The 16,437-nt window shown below is 44.9% G+C and overlaps 1 protein-coding gene across 1 annotated transcript in view; it reads right to left on the bottom strand.

The window, feature by feature from the left end:
* MKNK2 (MAPK interacting serine/threonine kinase 2) overlaps positions 1 to 15,518 on the bottom strand; it is a 50,181-nt gene extending 34,663 nt beyond the window's left edge. The window contains exons 1-2 of the mRNA XM_081959493.1: positions 15,153 to 15,518; positions 13,164 to 13,339 (exon numbers count right to left, since the gene is read on the bottom strand). Of these exons, the coding sequence (XP_081815619.1) occupies positions 13,164 to 13,211 (48 nt within the window). The 5' untranslated portion in view covers positions 13,212 to 13,339; positions 15,153 to 15,518. The remainder of the gene's footprint in view (positions 1 to 13,163; positions 13,340 to 15,152) is intronic.
* Positions 15,519 to 16,437: the final 919 nt, after the last annotated feature.

Here is a 16,437-nt window from a genome sequence, read left to right as displayed (position 1 = left end):
CTTTTCCTCGGATTATATTTTTAATGAATTTAATCATAAGCGATCGACAAGAGTTTGAGTTATCAGTCAGCTTAAGAGCTTGAATTAAGTAAGAAACAATATTACAAAAGGACATTCCTGTGGACTAGTAACATGTTGGGGATTGGATCTGCAGAGCTGAAATATGCTAGTTGTTCTTTATTAGATGGGAACCTAGTCGTACAAATTAGGTTCAAACGTATCAAAGAAATGAAGAAATATAATGAGAAAGGGCCATTCATGAGCCTCAGTGGCGCAGTGGTTAGAGTGCAGTACTGCAGGCTACTTCTGCTGACTACCAGCTGCCTGCAATTTGGCAGCTCTATTCTCACCAGGTTCAAGGTTGACTCAGCCTTCCATCCTTACGAGGTGGGTGAAATGAGGACCCAGATAGTTGGGGGAAATAGGCTGACTCTGTAAACCGCTTAGAGAGGGCTGTAAAAGCACTGTGAAGCTGTATATAAGTCTGATTGCTATTGCCAGAAGAAGATCACTATGAAGGCGTCAAAGCTATAAGGCAGAACAAGACAAAGGCTTGCCTAGCAAGCTGGAACACCCTCCTGCCAGCTTCCCAGAGCCATCCCAAAATGAACACAGAGGAGGTGGTTTATTTAGACTAGATAAGCTTCAAGGAAATCTCCCAGGTGCTTGCAAGTCCACTACCAAACATCAGGTGGTTCATTTGGCAGTTGGTGTTTGCTACACCCAAAACTTTGCCTTTCCCTACTTGGCACTTTTTCAGGTGTGCTGCGATTGTAATCCTTGGAATTCTGACTGAGAATTTAGCTGGAGAACCCCAGAAAGAGGGAAGGGCGCCCCACCTGCATATTCCACAGAAGCAGGCGGTAGTGTCTCTCTCCAGCTTGTTTTCTTTACATATTTATATTTACTTATTAATATATCAAATTTATATGGCTGCCCATCACAGAAAAAGTGACTCTGGGCGGCACAAAAACAATTTAACATATAAGAAGCTATTATTAGAATGAAAATAAAATCTAAGGCATAAAAAAGGGTAATAAATATTAACCATGTACAGGTAACCCTCAAGCTACAACCATGATTGAGCCCAACATTTCTGTTGCTAAGTGAGACATTTGTTAAGTGAGCTTTCTTGCCACAGTTGTTAAGTGAATCGCTGTAAGTTGTTAAGTCACTAAAATGGTTGTTAAGTGAATCTGGCTTTCCCATTAACTTTCTTTTCAGAAGGTCTCAAAAGGGGATCACATGATCTTGGGATGCGGCAACCGTCATAAATATGAGTCAGTTGCCAAGCATTCAAATTTTAATCCTGTGACCAGGAGATGCTGCAAAGGTCATAAATGTAAAAAACAGTCACTTTTTTTTAGTGCTGTTGTAACTTTGAACGGTCACTAAACAAAATGTCGTAAGTCGAAGCCCCCTTAAGATCTTACTGGTCCCCTGAGGACCCCCCCCCCCAAGCTGGATGATACAGCCAAGTCTTAATACAATACAATAGCAGAGTTGGAAGGGACCTTGGAGGCTTCTAGTCCAACCCCCTTGCCTAGGCAGGACCCCTTATGGTTTATGCCAGAAATGTCGCACTATGTCCAATGTTTTTAATGTTTATTTAATAAAAAACCTTTTAAAAAAGGCCTCCAAGGTCCCTTCCAACTCTGTTATTCTATTCTGTTCTGTTCTGTTCTATTCTATTCTACAATACAATAGCAGAGTTGGAAGGGACCTTGGAGGCCTTCTAGTCAACCCCCTGCCTAGGCAGGAAACCCTATACCGTTTCAGACAAATGGCTATCTTCTTAAAGACTTCCAGTGTTGGAGCATTCACAACTTCTGGAGGCAACTTCTGTTCCACTGATTAATTGTTCTAACTGTCAGGAAATTTCTCCTCAGTTCTAAGTTGCTTCTCTCCTTGATTAGTTTCCACCCATTGCTTCTTTTATTTATTTAATTTATTTCTTGGATTTCTAGACCGCCCCCTCTCCCAAAAAGGGACTCGGGGCGGTGTACAGTCAATGCAGATAAAAATACAATCATAAAACAATTAAATGCATTTGGATGGAGGAGATAGGCTGTACAAGAAATAAATATATTCTAAAACCCTAAAAACATCCCCAATTAAAAACCCAAACCCAATTAAAATAAATCCCCGGGAGGTAAAACTAAGAAAGTGCCAGGCCAGCTGATTGAAATAGGTGAGTCTTTAACTTTTGACGGAAGGAATGGAGGTCGGTGGTGGTTCGAATGTCGGGGGGGGGGGGGGAGGTCATTCCAGAGGGTTGGGCCCATCACAGAGAAGGACCTACTCCTAGGTGTCGCCCGCTGACACTGCCTAGCGGACGGCACCAGGAGGAGTCCCTCCCTGTGTGAGCGAATAGGTCGCAGGGACGTGTGTGGTAGGATGCGATCCTGCAGATATCTAGGTCCTATGCCATGGAGCGCTTTAAAGATAGTGATCAATACCTTGAAACGCACCTGAAAGGCCACAGGTAGCCAGTGCAGCTCGCGCAGGAGCGGTGTTATGTGGGAGTAACGTGTACTCCCCATGATAACCCGCGCGGCTGCGTTCTGAACTAGCTGCAGTCTCCGGATGCGTCCCAAGGGAAGCCCCATGTAGAGGGCATTGCAGTAGTCCAGGCGAGACGTCACCAGCGCATGAGTGACCGTGCGCAGGGCACTCCGGTCCAGTAGGGGGCGCAATTGGCGCACCAGGCGAACCTGGTGGAACGCCCCCTTTGCCACGGCTGCCACATGGTCCTCCAGTGACAGCTGGGTATCAAGGAGGACGCCCAAATTGCGCGCCCGCTCCACAGGGGACAGTTGTTCGCCCCCTATGGCCAGCGATGGTGTCAGCTGGCTGAACCGAGGTGCCGGTACCCATAGCCACTCGGTCTTGGAGGGGTTGAGTTTGAGTCTGTTGTCCCCCATCCAGACCCCGACGGCTTCCAAACACCGGGACATCACTTCGACAGCCTCGTTGGGGTGGTTTGGGGTTGAAATGTACAGCTGAGTGTCATCAGCGTACAGGTGGTACTCAACCCCAAAGCCACGGATGATCTCACCCAGTGGCTTCACATATGCGTTGAACAGGAGAGGCGAGAGGACCGACCCCTGCGGCACCCCACAAGTGAGTGGCCTCAGGGACGACCTCTGCCCCCCTGTCAACACACATTGCTTCCGGTCGGAGAGGTAGGAGCCGAACCACCGCAGAACGGTGCCTCCGACTCCCATCCCCTCCAACCGGCGCAATAGGATACCATGGTCGATGGTATCAAAAGCCGCCGAGAGGTCTAATAGGACCAGGATAGAGGAACAACCCCTATCTCTGGCCCTCCAGAGATCATCAACCAATGCGACCAAGGCTGTCTCAGTGCTGTGCCCGGGTCGGAAGCCGGACTGGCGTGGGTCTAGATAGTCGGATTCGTCCAGGTGTCGTGGAAACTGCTGCGCCACCACATTCTCAACAACCTTCGCCAAGAAGGGGAGGTTGGAGACTGGACGGTAATTAGCTAGCTCCATTGGGTCGAGCGAAGGTCTCTTGAGCAAGGGTCTCACCACCGCCTCTTTCAAGGCGGTTGGTAAGTAACCCTCACCCAATGAGGCGTTCACCAGGCCCAGAAGCCAGCCTCGTGTCACCTCCCAGGCTGCCAGTACCAGCCAGGAGGGGCACGGGTCCATTGAACATGTGGTGGGTCGTAGCCGTCCACGCAACCTGTCCAAATCCTCGGGGGCAACAGAGTCAAACTCCTCCCAGAATGGTCTCTCAAGACTCGCTGTTGACGGCTCGTCTGGTCCACTGACGGAGGTCTATCCGCTCCGGATCTGATCGATTTTGTCCTGAAGATATTCCCCAAACTCCTCTGCTCTTCCCTGTAAGGGTGTCTCTCGCGTCCCCTGCGATAAAAGGGAGCGGGTCACCCGAAACAGGGCGGCAGGGCGGTTATCCGCGGACGCAATAAGGGCAGCACAATGTCTGCGCTTGGCCGCTCTTATTGCCACAAGGTAAGTCCGCAAATAGGCTCTTACCTGTGTTCGGTCAGATTCGGAGCGTGAGGACCTTCACCTGCTCTCTAGACGTCTCCTGTGGCGCTTCATCACCCTTAGCTCCTCAGTGAACCAAGGAGCCCGGGTGGATCGATGCCGCAGGAGAGGTCGCAAAGGCGCAACCCGGTCCAAGGCCCCAGTCGTCGCCCTATTCCAGGCAGTCACTAGGTCCTCGGAGCGGGACAAGGCTACAGGTATTGGCCCAAGCTCCGTCTGGAATCTATCCGATTCCATCAGGTGCCTGGGGCGGTACCAGCTTGTAGAGTCTGGTTCCGCCTCCTCGCGGTGGGGGATAGCGCCAGGGAAGTCCAGCCGGAGGGATGAGTGGTCTGACCATGACAGGGGCGTGATGACTAAGTCCCCTATTCCCAGATCACTCGTCCACTGTTCAGATACAAAAATGAGGTCCAGTGTGTGGCCCCCTTCGTGAGTGGGGCCCTGCACTAATTGGGTCAGGTCCATGGCCGTCATGGAAGCCATGAACTCCCGAGCCACCTCAGAAGCCGCTCCCGTTGACGGCAAGTTGAAGTCCCCCATGACCAAAAGTCTGGGAGTCTCAACTGCCGTCGCTGAGATTAGCTCGAGGAGCTCGGGCAGGGCTGCTGATGCATAGCGAGGAGCCAAGTATACAATCAGCAAGCCCCACTGCCTCCCTGGGCCCCAGTTCACACCAAGGGACTCACACCCGGGTATCTGAGGGACAGTGAACTCCCTCGGCTCTAAACATTCCCGCATAACCACCGCCACCCCACCACCCTTACCCAGGGCCCGGAGCTGATGGAATGCCCGGAAGCCTGGTGGGCACATTTCCACAAGGGGTAAACCACCCTCGTGGCCCAACCAGGTCTCCGTTATCCCTGCAAGGTCTAGCTCCCCCTCTGAGATCAACTCATTAATGAGGGGGGCCTTGTTGGTAACAGACCTTGCGTTGCAAAGCATCAGCCACAGGCCCTGGCTCTGTAGCACCTGTCCACCTAGACTGCAGGGGTTGGTACAAGCGACCGGGCGTAGCCAGCAGCCACGGTCTCCCAACCGACCTTGGGATCTTATCCTGTCCTCGCATCCCCTCCTCCCCACGACCGTTGTGATAGGACAACCCTCTGCTCTAGTGACCTTTATATTCCCCCCCTCCACCGCATCCCCGTCCTTCCTGGACTCACCTGTCTGTCCGGCACTGGCTCTCCTCCCGGTCTGATTAGCCCTCCCCCCCCACCCTGGAACCCTGCCCTCAGGTGCCTTGTCCTGCCCTCAGGTGCCTTGGAGAATAGTTTGACTCACTCTTCTTTGTGGCAACCCCTGAGATATGGGAAGACTGCTATCATGTCTTCCCTAGTCCTTCTTTTCATTAAACTAGACATACCCAGTTCCTGCAACTGTCTTGAGGAACCTCAGGAATACTAACATTAATTTATTCAACTGGTGGATTTGCATCCTGCCACACAAGACCTCGAGGTCATCTCTAGTGCAGTATTTTCCAACCTTGACTACTTGAAGATGTGTGGACTTCAGCTCCCAGAATTCTCCAGGCAGTAGGATGGCTGGGGAATTCTGGGAGCTCAAGTCCACAGATCTTCAAGTTCAAGTTTGAAAAATGTTGCCCTTAACTGCTTAGACACCCTAGTATCATTTCCGAGGGCAATAAGGAAAAACCAGTCTTACTTACTTACATTTTTACACAGAAGGATTTTTATTTCACATAGCTAACCCTTGATCAACATTTACAACAGGAAAAAGAGATAGTAATTATTATTAAGTTTGTGAGAAAGTAATAAACTATAAAAATGTGACCGTGCAAGAAACCCCAAAACTTTCAGAGGGTAGTGCTTTATTGAATTACATAGCTAGTGCATGGAATTGGACAACTGGACAATTTAAAGTGATTCTCTTATTGTAACTAACAAGCTGATATTGCAATATTGGAAGGATAAATGTATGAATAAATTCAGTCATTTAATGGATTGAAGAGCTGATGACACTTGCTATGAGTAGATTGCTTACAGATGTAGATTTTGTACGGATAAATATGAGGAAATATGGGACTCATTTATAAACACGATAGTCATATAGTACATTAAAAAAACAGTCTTGAATGTATTAGGTAATTGTATATAAAATTGTAACAATTTCCTGTTCCAAGAACGTATTTTTCTCTGTATCTTGTTTTTGTTGTATTTTCTCAACGTAGTTTTAAGCATTTGTGTATTTTTGACAATGTATATATTTTGGTGTTTTGTTCTTTTTGCTTGTTATTATTTTAAAAGCAAAAAATAAATATACAGGTATTCCTCGATTTACGACAATTGAGCCCAACGTTTATGTTGTTAAGTGAGACATTTGTTAAGTGGATTTTGCCCCAAGTTAAGATCATTCTTGCTACAGTTGTTAAGTGAATCACTGTGGTTGTTAAATTAGTAATATAATTGTTAAATGAATGTGGCTTCCCCATTGACTTTACTTGTCAGAAGGTCACAAAAAATGACCCCAGGACGCTGCACCCGCCATAAATATGAACCAGTTGCAAGCATCTAAATTTTGATGATCTGGCCATGGGGATGCTGCAACAGTCATAAGTGCAACAAATAGCCGTAAGTCACATTTTTCAGCATTGTTCCAACTTTGAATGGTCACTAAACAAGCAGTTGTAAATCAAGGATTATGTGTATTAAAAAAAGGATTGTACTCCATTCATATACAAACATGAGCAAACATCTTTTTAATTTTGTCAATAAAAGGGACTCTTTGAATGCTTGAAACAATTCTGTAAATCACCCAATCTTCTCTTCATTACACCCTCTAATACAGGTAAGAGTTAATGAGCTGAAAGGAGAACTAGCCAGGTTTTAAGAGCTTTCATATATTGTTGCCCAATGTCCAACAAAACTGCAAAAGAACACACTAAACTTATCCCAGTCTGATTTCACTACTGATTGAAAAATCTATATAAAAAGTTGTGGAAGTGCGTAAGAACAAGTATGGCACTGCCAGTTCAGTAAGATTTCCTCTCAATAAATAAACATATTAACTCACAACCTACACACAAACGTTCTTACAAAATCTGCTGAGGTTGAGGCAGAACTACGCAGGAAAATAAATAAATAAAAACTCTGAACTTCACTAATAGGTTTGTTGATGAGGGCACCAGCCCAGCCTTAGTAGTATCAGATAGTCAGACGTGCTTGGGATTTATTGCTTCATTATCTAGAAATTTCATATTGCTTTCACAACACAACACAACACACACACGAGATTTGCATGAGCACCACTAAGCCGGGAAAAAAGCTGACCAAAACAGTCCACAAATCCCATAATGCTTTGCTTGGGAGATTAAAATAATTATTACAGAAGATTAAAATAAAAACCAAGACATGTACCAGGAAGGGAACTGTTCAAAGCCTGGGTGTAAAATATAAAATATATTTTAAAATATAAAATTAGGGGGAAAAAAGTCCTGCCAATGGGAGAAACAAGCAGCAAGATTCAGAAGTGAATAAGGCAACAACGTTTGGGCCAGGTGGTGTGATAGGAAGTACATTGTGTTCTTGGGTAATCCCCGTGCAAAATTGCATGTCACAATTGCAGTTGTGGCTTGATCGCTTCTTACGGCTTTTTAATCCAGTCTGCACAACTGTTCTGAAGCATCCAACATTAGCAACTTTAAGACCTGTGGACTTCAAGTCCCAGCATTCCCCAGCCAGCGTGGGGAATTAAGACCTGTGGACTTGAAATCCTGGGCTGGCTGGCTGGCTGGGGAATTCTGGGACTTGAAGTCCACAGGTCTTAAAGTTGCTAAGGTTGGTCACCCTGCTTCAAATGTTGATACCTTCAGCCATCAAACTGCAGTTGGGAGGCTTTGCTTAGCCTCCTGGTGCAGCCTCAAGGCACCACTTGGGACTTACTTTAAAAAAAATATTATTTTTTTAACAAAAGGCCCTGCAAGGTTTCACCTATTTCGAGACTAGCTGCTCTCTGGGGGTCCCACGAGTCCAGAAAATATTCCTTTCCTCACATCCACTTTCTTTCTCCTGTAGGAAAAGCTAGGCCCAACATTGCAGAACACAAAGGGTGCTTTACATAACACACTGGCTCCACCCATCCACCCGCCCCCTTCCAGGGCCTCGCTGGCATCCAAGCCACAAGGTACAACAGAAGTTACATCAACACAAGCAGCTTAAAAAAAAACAAGTGTGGACACCACAGGGAGGCAAACGGCAGCATCAGGACACACACAAACGTAAGCACATCCATTCAGGTCCTCCCAGCCCCCCACCCCCACCCCTCCCAGTCATTTCTTTCCAGCTGCTCTGCACCACACCGCACTCACAAACCAAGAACTTTACAACCACATTGCCGTTTGGTTCCACGCCAGGAAGCTGTGCTATTTAAACAAAAACAGAAAACGACTGCACCCGACAGGAATTTTGCAGCAAAATTCCCCCACCCCTGAAAACACACAGACGTACAAAATCCACCACAACCAATGGCCCCTAAGTATCTACCTGGATTGGCTCTTTAAAAATAAAAATCAACACAAGAGTGCTAAATTAAGATTAGGCAGTAAAAAACTGGTTGGTAATACCCACAAGGCAACTGGAGCAATTATAAACCTGATGGAAAAACACCAGCAAGAAATATAAGTTAGTGCCCAAAATGTTCAGTGCAGCCAACCCAAACCAAATTCAGTGATCACATTTAGAGACCAGAGTGAAGGGAATGGGTATTACATAACGCACATTTAATTTGCAAAAAGGACATCAGGAGAGCAAGCCCAATTTAGCAAAGACTTTGGAGAAATTGGAGGAAAAATGCAAACTGCGTGTTCATAAATACCCCAAATCTGCAAGGGGGAAAAAAAACCCCGATTTGGTTCTTTCAGAATCCAGATTTCAATTCTCAATTTTATTTTCTGCCTTTTTTTCTTCTTCTTTTTGTAAAGTAATTGGGGGTCTGAAAATAAATGTTCATCATACTTTTCCGCCTAGGAATACCAGACATGATAGCTAACTCTGCAACTCCTGCCCCTTTTTATTCTCTTGTTAGTTAGGCTATAATTGATTGAAAGCTAAAAATACTGCAAAGGGTTTGAACCTGGATCTCCTTAAACCTGAAATGACATATTAACACAGCATCATTTCTTTTAACAGGAGTATTAGTGTCTTACATCATCTATTTGCTGAAAGGCCATAGACCAAAAGGGGGAAATGTATTTGAATTTAGTTCTGGAGTGTGTTTACTTTCTCAGATACCTCTAGCTAGTGCTTTGGATTTTGACGAGGAGCAAGGATTGTAAATTCTCATTCAACCATATTTCCAGGACATCGGCCTTATTTAAGACGTAGCTAGGTCCTCATGGTTTATACTGGCTGAGTTTTATTAGTAAGCTAGGGCCCAACAAACTTAGTTCACTTAGTGCAGAAGGGAACTGTTCCGTCTTTCTCAAATCTCTCCGTAGATTATCTCATAAAGATTTTGAGTATTCGCAAAACCAGCACTAGTAGTTATACTGCAAAAATCATTTGGAAAATCTGGGATGAAGGTGACTTATCCTATTGTCATATCACATTTACCAAATAGAACTAAATATCTCTATATACCCCATCTAGTTATAGTAGTAAACCAGTATACTGTATATATTGCATAATATATACAATAAACCAGGATGGTCTCTACAACAACATTATTTGGACTCTAGGAAGATTTGTGCAATTTTCAAAGGCTGCTCCCATGCTTGATTCTTGACAGTCATAGGTTGTTCAGAAGTGCCCCATCAGGGCTAGCAACTTGACTTGGAAATCACACACACACAAAATCAGATGGGAGCTATTTTAACCTTTGTGCCAGCTTGCAAACAAATGTCCCAAAGAATAGAATAGAACTTTTTACTGACCAAGTGTGAGTGAACACACGGAATTTATGCATAAGCTCTCAGTGTACATACAAGCAACAAGTGATAAATCACGATCATAATCATAAAATGCAATCATCATAAATCGTAAGATACAGCACTCAGTGATGCAAAGAGAAAAAGCATTCCAAGTACAATTATGCACTTTCTGAGTTCAGCCTGTGTGATGAAGACAAGCAATTGCCCAGCTTTCAAGAAGGACAAAGCCAACTTAAGCCACAGAAGCTTCTATTAAAAAGTAGAGACCAGCCCAACCACCCTACCTCAGTGCCCAACAGGGCCAGCCCTCACAGGACGCCAACAACCCATAATTAGGATCAGCCAGTAAAAGATGAACATGGACTGATGGGAAAGAGGAGAAATCCTCATAGGCTGAACCCCGTGCTTTCAGTAAAGTGCTGACTGGCATCCCTGCGGGGTAGAACTCATAAGCAGGACAGGTTTTTAAACTGGCTGGGAGACTCTCTCGGGCTCAGTTACTCCACCTGCACAATGCGAATAAGGCAGCTAGCTGTAAGAGCCAGGTGGGCCAGCCCACAATTGCACTCTTGCAATCTCTATTCTTCCAAAAGGCCACCAGAAACAAACCATGCACATCATCACCTATAAATCACCTTGAATTTCTACCTGACAGTATAGGAGCACAGAATAAATGAATAAATGCTGATTGTTTTCACACAGGTTTTCCATCACTTTACTGATTTATTTTGCCAGGTGTACCTCTCTTTCGTATCCCTGGTGGGGCCTTCAATCTGCATCCTTCAAACCCTATTGGGTGTTTTTTTTTCCACCAGCTACCCACAAAGCTTTGGTCTATCCCCGAATCTTCAGGCATGTTCAGACATGTCAGCAATAGCTTTCTTTACATCACTCAAAAGAACTAGAAGCTAATCTTTACATTTGAGGGGGGGCAAACAGAGAATTCCAATCCACAGTTACTCCAAGGAGGGGAGAAAAAAGAGGCAAGGGCTTCTTTGTAAAATGAATAAGAGGAGTTTGAACAATTGCAAACTATCATTATTGTTTTTTTTAAAAAAAAACAGGTGAGTCTGCTGTCATTATAAACATGCCTCTTGGGTCCCTCTGCAAAATCAGAGGTTGCAATAGCCACATTAGGGCTAGAACTGCAGATCACAACCCAGGATCACACGTCAAAGCTTCTTCAAAAGCAAGACAAGACAAAACCAGGATATATCCTCTTTAAAATCCAAGCCAGGTTTTTTTTCTGGTGGAGTCCAGAAAAGGCACACTGGAACCAGTTGCTATGTAAAAGGATTTGTAGCTAAAATTATGATCTCAACACACATCATGTTGGGAGAACATACTGAACACAGTAGCTGTGTTCAACACAACAAACTAAACCACAACAAACCTAACTACACTGTACTAACCACACATGGCTAAATTCACATTAACCAACTCTCACATCAGGGTTTACAAAACTCATGTGTTGGTAATTGCTAATAAGCAAACCACACTACGTCTTAGTTGAATGTGTGAATCCAATCTGGGAGAGCAATATCCTAAACGTACATTTTTCTTCTTCTTTTTAACACATACACAAGCCTTTATTTTGCTTTAAAAATCTTCCAATTTGCTTTCTCAACACTGTTGTTCCTTAACTTTATCCCTGCCCCTCCCCCACAAGCTTATTTCTTATTCAAATAAAATATTAACTCCTTGGAAGCCAGGACTCACTGGGTTTATCAAGCAACAGCTTTTAGTACAGCAAATCGAGCTTCGGTTTGGAAACCATGATTAGCAGCAAAGAACTGGTCTCACACGTAGTTAAACAAACTAGAAATTAGTCTAATGTAAACAATGCCATTCTAAACTGAAACATGCATTGATATATGCTAAATCTAGGAAGGAAGGAAGGAAATTATGATCATCAAGGTCTAAGATGGCGTTGGAAGATTGCAAATTGGGACAGACTAGTGTTTCTGGACATTAGCAGCTTGAAAATATGTGGACTTCAACTCCCAGAATTCTACTGCAAGCATGGGAATTGATGTCCACGTGTATTCAAGCTGGCAACATTGAGAAATAGACACTGCTATGGAAATAATACACTATACCACTTTTGGCACCAGATATTTGCAAAGTTTTGGCAAGAACAAGAATAGGTAAGGAGGTAAACAGTGGTGTAGTAGGGACTTAACGGTTCATATCCCTGATTTTACAACAAACACATAAACACAGACTACAGGTAGTTCTTGACTTACAACAGTTGTTTAGTGATTTTTCAAAGTTACAGCAACACTGAAAACAGTGATTTATGACCCTTTTTCACATTTGTAGCATCCCTACGGCCATGGGGGTCAAAATTAAGATGCTTGGCAATTGGTTCCTATTTACGAATGTTGCATTGTTCTAGAGTCATCTGAACAACTTTTGTGAACTTCTGACAAGCAAAGCCAATGAGGAAGCCAGATTCACTCAACAACTGTGTTACCAACTCTGCAATGCTAACTATAGCAAGAAAGGTTGTAAAATGGGGCAAAATTCACTTAACAAATATCTCATGTAGCAACATAAATATTGGGCTCCATTGTGGTCATAAGTCGAGGACTACCTGTATTTGGGGATCCTGATCATTTCTTCCCCGGGAATTTAAGCTCTATATTCCAAAATTCAGTACTAGTTCAAATGTAAAGTGACAGAAACCAACTCCTTTGTACAAAAATAAAGAAACCTTGAGTACCAACAACATTGAATACTGGGAAAGTGTCCATTGAATATATTTTATTAAAAAACTACAAAAGTCTCAATGGAAACAGAGCCTTTCAGCAGTCACAAAATACGCTACAACAGGACGGAGAGGGGAACATCAAGAAATTTGGAAAAGCCGGATCACTTGCAACATTTTGAGCCAAAGACTGCAGAAACACCTGTAAACTTCTACCTGTTGTAAATACTTTAGGAAATATTGTGTATTCCCAAGGGACATCTACCTCAGTTCTCAGAGATTAACTCTTTGGTATGACTCACGAAGCTTGCAAGCACGACCAACAAAAGTTTAGTTTCTTGCCCATTTCCTCTTTTTATTGACAACAGCCAGACATTCTCCTTGCAATTCAGAACCCACTGCTTTTTGCTAGACAGAAAGCTAAACCCCACGGGGGCTCATTTTTTACAACCAAAAGCGAAGTAGCAAAGATTTAAAACATGAAGAAAATGATTTGATATCACTTTTTAAAATGAACTAAATCACACCGTACCTTAAAAGAACGATGGAAGCCTGTAAGTTCAGTTTTCTTCTGCACCATCTTGAGATCTTAAAAATGCAGGAATATTCCAAATAAAGAGAATGGGAGAAAAATAGTAAAAGAAACAAGGAAGGGAGGAGAGAGAGAAAAATTTGGATGAAGCTAGTCCGGATTGGTTAAAAAAGACCCTGGAAGAGAGAGAAGGAGGGAGGGGGGGAAAACAGACAAATGTCAGGATTCATAAAACAATTTTTGGCTGGATTAAACAGCTGGTCAAAAGAATGAGGCGGCCAACCAAAACATGACAATGAAACATGTAAAGTCTATAAACACACAGAGGATAAAGAGCTAGAAAGAGACCAGAAAAAGGCATCCCTCCTTTCAAGAAAGTGAATTCTGCCCTCTTCCCTCCAACACACAAACACACACACATACACACAGTCACAATCCTGCTCTTTCTCAGGGGTGAGAATTACAATGGAAGCTACACAGATGTTTCCCAATAGGAAGCATCAATTTAAAAGAACCATTTTTTTCTTAAAATGATCCTTGCATCTTTTTAGGGGGGGGCACCTACTGAAAAATTATTCTTCAAAAGGTTAACAAGGAGGCATCCAAATCCCCCCCTCCCCAAAAACATGTTTTCTCTGATCTGTTGGAGCCAGGGACCTTTTTTTTTTAAGCACAGGAAAGTAGATGGAAGGGGGTGTGAGTAGACTGCAAGCAGGTTTGTATTCCTTTGTGTAGCAATGCACCCAATGGGAGAGCTTTTTTTTTTTTGTGGTTCCTTTAGTACATCTGCAGCGTTATTAGAGCAAATTTAGACGTCAGGGGCTGGGAGAGGGGGGGACATCCTAAAAGAAGGGGGCGTGTGCAACATACACACCTCTTTTTTATTTACAATAGGACTGAAGGAAAATGCATTCACCGATTTTGCAAAATAATTACTTTTAAAAAAGCACACACATTCAATATCCCAAAGGCTATATAGGACCACATACAGACACATATGTAGCATATTCTGGAAAGGGAGAAATCCGGAATTTTTTTTGGGGGGGGGGATAGTCGCAAGTCTAGAAAAACCAAGTCAATTGCTCCAACACCCCTTTCCCCCCACTTATATCAGCAATAGGACGATCTCTTAGCGGTAGACTCATATTATTTCCAAAGGGAGTGGGCTTTTTTTTTTAAATACTGCGTTTTCTTTTAAATCCAAGTATTCCTCCCCCCTACTCCGCCGCGCATATATCCTAGATGGAAGGGGGCGTGATCACTCTCATTTTCTACTATATACTTAAGGGAGGGGGGGGAATACCCGGCATGATAACGAGAGCTAAAAGGGGGGGCACTTAAGAAAGCCCCCAAATCTCAAGAAAACCAATTTCTATCTATAAATTCCGTCCAAGAAGATGGACTAGGAGATAGAAAGGGAGACGAGCGATGCTCCAGAACCCGTCCGTTTGCAAAGACCTTCATTATTCCGCCAGGAAATGATAGGGAGGGGAGGGGGTGTTTTAGATAATAATGCTAAATAATCGAAGGGGGGGGTAAGCTGTTTCTCCCACCCCCCACCAGCCCGCCTCCGTTCCACACTTGCAAGCCCGCTTGCAAAAAAAAAGACTGCAAACGCACCGAGGGAACCCAGAGCCCTTTTATTTCTTTTGCAACGCTACGAAATTTGCAACCGCATAAAAGGGGGGGGGGGAAGAGTTGCGAGAGCGGTAGGTCGAGTTTTGTTTTTGAAGTGGGGGGGCAGATACCGATTCTCGCCCTCCCCCGCTTCCCGGTGCAAGACTGTTTTAGGAACGCAGCTTTTATTTATTTTTTAAAAAAAAGGAAAGCCGCGCAGCTGCTTTTTTTTTTGGCAAAAAAATAAAAAACCACCCAGGGCAGCGTTGCAAGGATGAGAAGATGCAGAATGTTTGCCGTCTTTCTCTCTCTCTCTCGGTCCCCTTCGCGACACCCCCCCCCCCAATCTATCCACATTCCGGCTTTGCCTACCGAGCTCGGGCCCCGCAGCGCTGGCGCCACTGCTGATGGAAAGGCACCCAGCCCTCTGGCGGCTCGAAGACACGGGAAGGGAGGTTCCGCGGCGGGGGCGCCTGGAGCTCGGCTTATATATAGGCAAGCGGCGGGGAGGGCCGAGCGGCCGCTTGCATCAGCTGAGCCGCCGCTCGCCTATTCAGCCAAGCCAGGCGGAGCCGACCGCGGATCCCGTGCAACGCCTCCGCTTCTCCTCCTCCTCCTCCTCCTCTCGTCCTCCGGGAGCAAAGCCAAGCCGGAGACAAAGGACTTCCGAGCATGTGCAGAGTGGCTTCGCCCCCCAGCCTGCGCATCTCCCCCCGGCGCAGGGAAAAAGGAGCCGCGTCAAATAAAGTCAATTTAACTTTCAAGCAGGCGCAGAGCCTGGTTTTCCTGTTCAGCCAAATAAGGGGGAGGGGGAAGGGAGCTCTCGAGCATGTGCAGAGTGCTTCTGTCCTCGTCGTAATTAACGCCTTTTTCTGCAGAAGGGAGAGGATGGGGAAAGGGGGAGAACGATAAAGAGGAATTGTTATAGAATAGAATGAGCTGGAAGGGACCTTGGAGGTCTTCTAGTCCAACCCACTGCTCAAGCGGGAGAACGTGTGCATGCATATAAGGCCTCACCGATAATAGGCATAAATGGGCTTTTGAGGGCATGAGCTAAAATCACCCACCCCACCCCGAAAATAAGCCCTCCCCCCAAATATTGCAACACAGCCATAGCCATGAGGTGACCATGCTTCCCGCCTCCTGCACCTTAAAAGTAATAAGACCTCCCCAAAAATTAAGCCCAAACACTTATTTGGGGGGGGGGGTGTCAAAAGAAAGTTAGACCATCTTATTTTTGGGGAAACACGGTATATATCAAAAATGGTATATATACACGTCAGTGGTGGGTTGCCAATTTTTTAACTACCGGTTCGCCAGGTTAGGGAGCAACCTATCTCTGATATACGTTCTCCTGCTTGAGCAGGAGGTTGGACTAGAAGACCTCCAAGGTCCCTTCCAGTTCATTCTAGTCTATATATATATCATTTTAGATAAGTGGCTGTCTTGTACGCACTAGCAATAGCAATTAGTCTTATATACCCTTCACAAGTGCTTTTACAGACCTTCCAACTAAGCTATGGTTTGTTTGCCAGGATAAGCACGCTCCCTTCCTGACACGCTTTTGGGGTTTCTGTGTAGCATCTCTGCCGCCTTCACACAACACGTCAAGAATTGCAAATTGGGAATTTGAGCCAAGGGGCAAAGCAGGGTTCCA

The sequence above is a fragment of the Natrix helvetica genome (genome assembly GCF_964273705.1).
Source record: "Natrix helvetica genome assembly, chromosome: 1".
Classification (NCBI taxonomy): domain Eukaryota; kingdom Metazoa; phylum Chordata; class Lepidosauria; order Squamata; family Natricidae; genus Natrix; species Natrix helvetica.
Note: the sequence above shows the minus strand (reverse complement) of the source record. Positions and strands in the feature narration are given on the sequence as shown.